The 8924-nt window shown below is 39.0% G+C and overlaps 1 protein-coding gene across 1 annotated transcript in view; it reads left to right on the forward strand.

Moving 5' to 3' along the window:
* The window catches only part of PDXK (pyridoxal kinase), a 43167-nt gene that overhangs the window by 24551 nt on the left and 9692 nt on the right, over positions 1-8924 (forward strand). The window contains exons 5-10 of the mRNA XM_015883765.3: positions 1138-1184; positions 3407-3492; positions 4283-4328; positions 6779-6890; positions 7914-8050; positions 8572-8638. Of these exons, the coding sequence (XP_015739251.1) occupies positions 1138-1184; positions 3407-3492; positions 4283-4328; positions 6779-6890; positions 7914-8050; positions 8572-8638 (495 nt within the window). The remainder of the gene's footprint in view (positions 1-1137; positions 1185-3406; positions 3493-4282; positions 4329-6778; positions 6891-7913; positions 8051-8571; positions 8639-8924) is intronic.

An 8924-nucleotide genomic window follows, 5' to 3' on the forward strand; every position in this document is an offset into this window, starting at 1 on the left:
TTGCTGTTTGTATGCATAAGCATAGGCTGGGAGCATGAATGCCTGAAGCCCCTTCTTGATTTTCAGGTCAGTCAAAAGTAGGATAGACTCTCCGACACTGCCCTGATGTGGTTTCTTGCTGCATCTCACAGGTATATTAATGTGCCTTATAAGCTTAATAATTTAGCTTAAGCTCTGAGGCATGTTTAATTCTGGTCCCCTCTGTTAAGATCACCCGGGAATGCTTGAAGAGCAACAGACCTGTGAGAAAAGATTCCCTGAGTGTTTCCAGACTTATGAACTCAATCAGCATGGGCTTGAATTGAGCAGAGAATTCACAATAACAGAGCAAAGTCAGTGAGGATTTACTGGGGTAAAGAACTGGGTATGACCACTGAACCATCTTCAGGATCAACAAACCATGTCGTCAGGAATTTGCAATGATTAACAGGGTTTGCAGGGCACCATGCTGCATAGTCTGATGGCAGATGTAGAATTAACCAAGTACAGTTCTTGTTCTGAAGGCGTAGTGAAGAAATCTCCATGAACTTGATTTTCAGTTTTTTAGCTTGAAATATATCGCTATTGTGAAAGCTAAAAGCTGTACTGGAGTATGAACAGAAAGAAGCATAGAACGCTGAGGCAGTGGTCAGGTAGAGAGAATGCAGTGGAACTTCTAAGATCCCTTATATTTAATAGTGATATCATATTGTAAGGAAAACACTTTCAAAGTGTAAACAAATGACACTTGTTATTTGTAGAAACTTCCTTAGCTACTAATTGGACGTTGATTTGATACACTGCAATTTGATACATTGCAAATTTTTTTTATCTTGCTGAAAGCTTTCTTAATGTAATTAATACTTTTTTTTCAAGTACAAGGCTGGGCTGTTTCCATTCTTCCTTGGAACCAAGGCACTTAAAATACACTGTTAACGTTGCTGAAGATTCAGGACACATGCCAAACACGCGCTAGTGTTATTACATTAAATTTGAGTTTATGTCCTCTGGCCTGGATTTTCTTTTTATTTCTTTTTAATGCACATAATTTTAATGCATACAATACAGTGCTTTTTTGTGTATGTTGGGCAAGTATGTTTTTGCAATTAAGTAAAAATAGGGCCCCATTTCTAAAACTATATTTATTCTCTGTTACAGTATGTGATCCAGTGATGGGAGACAAATGGAATGGAGAAGGCTCCATGGTTAGTACTTACCTGTTTTCTCTGGATAGCAAGTATTTGCTGTGTAAATATATATGCATAGAAGTTTATTAGTTTTTAAACCAAAGACTCAGGCGTTTTCCTCAAGTGTGGCTCTGAATCCCAGCATCAATTACATTTGTACTACTACTGTATTTGCTTGAGTTTAGTATCAGGGAAGAATAATGGCTGCATAGCCCTGGGACTTATTCTTAATTCTGTGCTGAGAGAACAGGTAGACTACGTACCCTGTCCAAAGGAAAATATCCCCCTGATTCCCCTTCACTTCTCTCTGGAGTTCTCTCATCTTCTGTCAAGACAGCAGTTCTGGCTGGTAGTCTTGCTCACGTTCTGCGATTATATGAATTGGCATACCACCTGCACCTAAATGAAGATGACTTATTTCATGTGAGCTGCAACAGCTGTTAGGCATTGGGCTGTTACAGTGACAGAGACGGAAAGGTTTGTGTGCCAGCAGCAGACCCACCGTGTTGCAACAAAGAAATGTTTCATTTTTAGTCAACACTAGCAGATAGTAAAAGTGGAGTGTGGAAAAAGATCAGCAGTGATTATATTTTCTATTTTCTTCTGCCTTAGCTGGTCACACACTATGATTTTCTTTTTGTCCTTGTGCTTTTTTTTTACAATTTACTGCTCCTGAAAAATCACATGAAGTAGCACTTAGTAATAAATTTGCCATTGATTTTGTGGTCTCATTCTTTCATTTTATATCTATTGCAATATTTATTGTCCTAGACTTTTTCTAACAAGGCAGAAATATAGTAGCTGTAGATCTGCATTAGATGTAGAGTGACTTTGAAAAGCTCTTGGAAGAAGTCGTAAGCATGGAGTTATCCATATCTCTTGGGTAGAAGACAAGGTAGATGGAAGAAGATGAGAAAATTTAGCACACAACCCACCAACTCATTCCTGATGTAAAAGGCAGTGAAATGATTATTTAAGAGGTCTTCATTTGGATGTGACCTAGTCTTGCATTCCTGTCTAAAAGCTGAGTCCAGTAACATCATTACTTCATCAAGACAACATGAGTGAGCTCAGTCTCAAGATGATGTGTGTTCTGATATCACCTAGTGGTCAATAACATAATGAGGTTTTATCTGTCGCTAATGCAGCTGAAATGGGAGGCTAACTCTTGGGTGCATCTATATGTATACCCTGCCCTACGTAGCTGATGTGCCTAATAGAGAAAATAAATTACTAGTGCAACGACACATCATCAGTAGGGTAAAACTAACCTGTCTCACGACAGGGAAAATGGGGTGCTAATGAAGAATAGCTACTAGGAAACAAAGAACTTTAATGTAGATTTTGTTAAATAGAGCTACAACAGGATGCAGAAAGGTGAGCTGAGGCCTGCAACTTAGCTCCTAGCTGAACTCCATTGTGTGCCAAAAGAGCTGATATTTCTCAACATTCTTCCAAGTCTGAAGGGCTTACAGTCTTTTAGGCTCCTGCTTCATCTTCGTGTATGTCACCAGCTACAGAACCAGCCTGCCTTTGCTAATGGGCTGCATATAGCTAAAGAAGATGGGATAGAGGTAGAACAGGAATGCAGAAGGGAGAGTACTGGCCCTCATTACTTGAAGTCACCAAAGTGTGTGAGTGGTTTGCTAGCTATGTGTGCAACACAAGTATTTGTAATTTACGATAAGTAATTTACAGTAAATTAAATTGCACTGATCAATTTATAAATTGGATTCCCATTCATGTATGTACAATGTACAGCACACCCTAGAAATGTTGCACTGAAATGAGGGGGCAGAATAACACAATAACGTGAATGTTGCTTGTTCCCCAAGCCCTGCAGTGCAGTACAACCAGTGTATTGCAGTGATGCAGCAAAGAACCTCCATTCCTTTGATACAACAGCAAAGTAGTTTATTTTAGAGATATGGACAAGGAAAAGGGTTTCCCATTTTTCTTCCTTATACTGCTTTGTCATCTTGGTAAGAGGGAACTCCAAAACTCTTCATCTCGACATGGCTTCCTTTTAATGAAGTTTAGGTGTGCTTAATGATGGTTTCAATCACCTCCCACTGTCACCAGCTGCAGGGTGCACAGCGACTTTAATTCCTGCTACCTAACAGTACATTGGAAGCTTTAAGATTACTAAGTGTCAGCATGAATGGTAGTTCAGTGTAGGAGCATGTCACTCCCATATCTGAAATAGCTGATGACATTTGATGCTATGTTTTCTCCCACAGTACGTGCCTAAGGATCTCCTTCCAGTCTATAGGGACAAAGTTGTACCCGTTGCTGATATAATTACTCCTAACCAGTTTGAGGCTGAGTAAGTACTCCATTTCTTTTTATAGTCAAGAAAACCCAGAGATAAACTCTTTCATTTGTCTCGGTATAGTACTGTTTGCATGTATATGATGGGTTTTGACTTTTAGCTGTTGCTTTAAAGTAGTGCTCTTCTGCAAACATACTGTCCTATATTGAAAGCAGGAAGAAAAAGGGGGATTTATTTGAGGGACACCGTTATTTTATTTTCTCCAGTCTCTCATTTTACGACTGCTTCCAGAGACCTATATATCTAGAACAGGTTGAAAATATACCTCTCTTTACTCTATTGTTCTACCCATTCCTGCAAAAACTTGTATGTCATAATATAAAAACTGAAATAATTTGACTAAAACTTACTAATTTTGATTTAGAAATTCCACCATGGCAACATCTGACAAGAAGTAAGAATTTTGCCTTGTGCCCTCTCTGTCTACATAGTCATAACTCTTTGGTCAAGAGATAATCCATTATGATGCTGCCCCCCTAAAGGGAGGGAGCAGCTATGTGGGTGATGGAGAGAGAAGGCTTGTGAAATAATGTTAGGGTATGGAGTTTGGGTTAGAAGTGGTATAGTCATGCTGCAGAAGCGCTGTGTGTCTGTGTGTGTAACTTCTAAAGACTGCAGTCTGGTACGTCAGACTGTGTGGTGAACAAATTGTTTAAGCCTGTATTCTGTCGTCCAAGCTTTCATCTTTTCAAAGAGTAAACAAAGCTGTTATTGCCTGGGAGATGTGGGCTCCTTCAAGATTTCTGTTTTGTGTGCTCTTTCAAGATTTCTGTTTCATTCTCAGGTTACTCACTGGGAGGAAGATTTACACAGAAAAAGATGCTTTGGAAGTAAGTAGATAAAAGATAGGATGTGCAAGTTCTTATTCTTTAGTTCTACCTGCAATGTTTATCATTTGTTGTTAACCCTGAAATCACTTTAGCTTCTCTTTCTCCCTCAATCATTAAAGCCTTGTACTGTCAGTGTGCAAAATACATTCTGTTCTCATGCCAGACTTAAGAAGAAACTTCCTGAAAGAACTACAGACGAAGACAGTGCAGTGTCAATGAGATGGTCACTGTGAGTTTCTGCAGTGTAGGAAGGGAAGCATCAGCACACATGCATATCCATACTGCTGACAATGTGGTTCCTTGTCATTGGCTGAAGTGAAAACCCCGAGGGATTCTGATCATTAGAAACCTGCCTGAGTCGCTCCCTCTACTGTCTGCGTGCTAGTCGTGCAGCAGCAATGCTGAGTACAGCTATTTCTCATTCTCCCAGTGACACAGTTTGCAAGGGAGAGAAAATGGATTGGAAGTGATGACCCTCAGGTAACTCCTGATTAAAGGTGGGCAGATCTGGAGTGCTGGCAGCTGCCGTCTTCATCCTACATTGACGCAAATATACTGCACTGCTGCAGATATGCTGCACTGAGGTGTAAGGATTTACCCTTTTACACAAGTTGAATGACTTTTAAAAAGCTGCCGGGTATGGTGATGAAGGACAAAATAGGAATGTAGTTTTACGTTGGGTCTTTTTGTTTGTTCGTTTAAGTCTCTGAGCCTTTTATTTTGTTGAAAAGTCAAGTGCTTTCACAATGGACTGATGTTATTTATTCCAGTTTGATTTTGAACTTCAAAGGAACACAAAATCTTTAAACAAACAGCAGCTACAGAGGCACCCTGCAGAGTAGCTGGGCTCTGTCAGCCCTAATGTTTATTGTTTCTTTCCTCCTGCAACGTCATACAGCATCGGTTTATTGCCATCTCTTCACAGCAAAAAGCAGTTCCAAAGATCTGAGTTCTTTTAATTTTTCCTTTCTACACTAGTTTTATATTACTGCGCTGTTGTGGGTGAGGGTGCTGAACACTACCAGCTGCTGTTACTCATTTCTTCTATTCTCATCCTCCCAAGTGAAACCATAGTTTCAACAATTCTATTGGCTGAGCACCTGTTGGTTTTTGGTTTACATGTTACAGAAGCAAATGTTAGTTTCATGTGCTAAAGAATTACAAGTTGTCTGCTGGTCTTTCCAACTCATGAATGCTAGTTCTTCTTTAAGATGGGTTTTAAAAATCTCCTCTGAAGATGGAGTTAGACATAAGAATGGAAACATGTTTTAAAAGTTGCTTGCAGGTTATTACATGTCTTTCTCATTGAGCTGCATATACTCATCTCTCCTTCATGATGAAATTTGTCCTCTTTGAAGGTGGTAGGAATTCTGCCATCTATTCCCAAGGTGACATGCTTCCATTGATTTCTTCAGCACGACCAGTGGTGACAATGGAGTTTTTTTTAAACAAAAAATTAAATGTAGTCTAATTTTAATGTAGAGGAGGCTGAGTGCCACAACCAGAAATAGATTAGATGCTTATTATAAATCGTGGATGAGAAGAGAAATCAAGTTTAATGTTATTCACAAGCTGATCATGTCAGCATATGCTGGTGAACTTGCTGCTTCTTTTAAACCCAACTGATGTCTGTGCAAAGAGTTGTGACAGCTGAAGAAAGTTGGAGGCTTATTAAACAAGCGATAGAGAGTTTTCAAAAAGCACATCTAAATCCTTATCATTCAACTGTTCATGAGTCATAGGTAGCCTGGGAGGATTTTTAGTTAAACGCTTCTGGGAGAACTAATATTTTATGTATTTTATGCTGAACTCATTACTTAAAGTTGTTCGTTCTTCTGAAATCAAAATCAGTCTTGTAAAAACCAGCTGTGATGTCAGAAGTAGAGCGTTAATGATTTTAAGTGAGGAATACTTTGAAAGGAAATACATATAGAAAGGTACATAATTTACTGGTGAACATTTTGGATTTGTAACATAATGGGAAAGGAAGATGGGGATAGGCACAGCTGTGCCTCCAACTCAGTTCTTTAAGTTGTTGTTTTTGCTAACTCCTAAAGATGTGACGAAACAGTACTTCCCAGCCTGGATTTCTTACCTTTGTATCATGATACTGGCTCAGATTCATGTCTCTCTGTACTTGTCCTCTTCTTTTTTGAAAGTCTGTTTTGAAAACATGATGCAGAGAAAAGTTTTGATAATAGCTGAAACAGAATGTTGTTTTCAAAGGAGCATCCAAAGATAACAGAGAGATACTTGGATATTTGAACAAATGTGTGCGTTAAATATGAATGATTCCCCTATTTCAAATTAATCCTACTAATTCAAGTGAATTATTTGAGTGAAAACCATTCATTCTGTATGAAAGATTGCAAAATAAGGTGCTTGGATGATGCAAGGTTTAATGAATACACATTGCAGTCACTGATTCCTGCCTTTTTGCACATGGGAAGGTAATGGATATGCTCCATTCCATGGGACCAGAGACCGTGGTGATAACCAGCTCAGATCTACAGGCACCGCTAGGAAACGACTACCTGATTGCTCTGGGAAGCTACAGGAAAAGTAAGTTACAAACTGCTTCATTAGTACATTTGCTCTCTGTGTTGTTGTTTTTTTTAAACTAGTTCTATGCTTTTGTATTCTATCTGATTTCATCAGATCCACTTGTAGTTTAAGGAGATAATTCCATAAGTGAACACCTCCTTCTGTACAGTAATAGCAGGGAGCAGTAAGAATGGGCAGAAGGTAAATGAGTGGGTGTTCTATGTGAGGGTGATCGATGCTATTGAAACCCATTATAGTGGTTCTGACTAGCAGTAATGTTATGAAAGAGGACTTTTGGATGGCTTAGTGGTGTTAATGAAAAGTGTAACTATTTGGTTGCAAAACATCCTTCTGCTTCTTCTTTCTGTCCTCTCTGTACCATCCCAAAGATTCACTGTATATTTGGACTGTTGCAGGATGTTTCTACATGAGGACAGAGTTACTGAGGTGGTAGATAATTGTTTGTCTGTGTGGTCTCAGTCTAGATGCCGTATTCTGGACTGAGAAACAAACAAAAAAATGCACTGCCATTTCATCTAGACTCCACTAAGAACCTCTTGATGTTTGTTAGTGCTTAGTACATGCCAATCTTGAGTAAGTCATGTAATTCCAGTGGCAATAACAGTATGGTGCATGGATCAGAAATTTTCTGCTGATGTCTATAGCTGTTCCTACTCTAGAGGTTGTCTAGATTCGGGTTGGGTATGGTTCACCTAGGATTCAGCAGGTTCCGTTGCTCAGCATCTGAGCAAACTGCTGCTGCAGCCTAAATGAAACATTTTAGGCTCCCATTTCTTCATGAAAGTGATAGTGCTAGTTCCCTTTGCCCACTGAAGTGAAGTACATAACTTGTAAATGCTTTCCTACTCAGCAGAGTTTTGGGACTGAACTCAGAGAACTGATACAAAGTTTTCAGTACTCCATGGCATCTTTACATTCCGAACAATGGAAGAATTCAAATCTGATGATCATTTTTAAATTATAGAAAATGCTGTTGTATTAATTGTTTAGTTCTGTTATTTAACTGTGTCTCTGTTGCAGCTAATGCAGATGGTACCAAGATAACACAGAGAATTCGAGTGGAATCCCCTAAAGTGGATGCTGTCTTTGTTGGAACAGGAGACTTGTTTGCTGCTATGCTTTTGGCATGGACACATAAACATCCAAACAATTTGAAGGTATGGGAGAGGGTTTTCACCTGTCTGCAAGTTCAGACTTCGTTTCTGTTTTATTTAGTTTTAATCTACTATATTATTTAAGGACTCTCATCTGATTAGAATTTTTTTTTTCTCGCTTCTGAGCAAAGAAAGCAGAACGTCCCTTTTCCTACAAGATTTTAGCTTGTAAAACTTTGCATGGTCAAATTCAGTATTTTGTAATTTTGTCAGCTAAGGTGCTCTGTCTCTAGAGGTTCCACGTACACTTATAAATACACTTTATCCTCACTTCATAGTGAGCATTGAAAACCGTTCATCGTTTCTTTCTCTTCTGTCTGTAGAGTCATTGATACAGATGTATGGTTTCTAATACTTGTCTGGCTAGAGCTAAGAGAATCTAAAAAACTTATTTTTCCAAACTACCTCGTTGTCACCCTGTTTGTGTCTTGCCAGTTGTATTTGCCTAAGTAGTAGTATTACTAATATTAAACTGAGCTGCTGAAGTTTTACTACAAACTAAATATGTTTATGGTAATGTGCAGGTGGCATGTGAAAAGACTGTGTCAGCCATGCAACATGTTCTGCAGAGGACCATTAAGAGTGCAAAAGGTAATTCAATCAAACCTTGTTCTGCCCTCTCTTTGTCTGGATTTGCATCTGAGGAAACATTTAGGGAGCTTTCTGGGTTTCCTGATGCAGAAAGACAGCTTTCAGTGCAGAAGCTCCCAGAGAATTTGGAGAATTTATAGACTGAGAGTGAGGTAGTCTTGTCAGTGTATGTTCTTTATTGTGTGCTCCAGCCCTATTTTTGACAACACCAGACTGAAGGTGTCACTGTTCAGCTTATACTGGGACTACAGTATGCTGACGGTGCTTGTCTGCTTTGCAAAGCAGT

The sequence above is a fragment of the Coturnix japonica genome, chromosome 1, assembly GCF_054131305.1.
Source record: "Coturnix japonica strain WE chromosome 1, WE-NBRP24, whole genome shotgun sequence".
NCBI classification, from domain to species: Eukaryota; Metazoa; Chordata; class Aves; order Galliformes; family Phasianidae; genus Coturnix; species Coturnix japonica.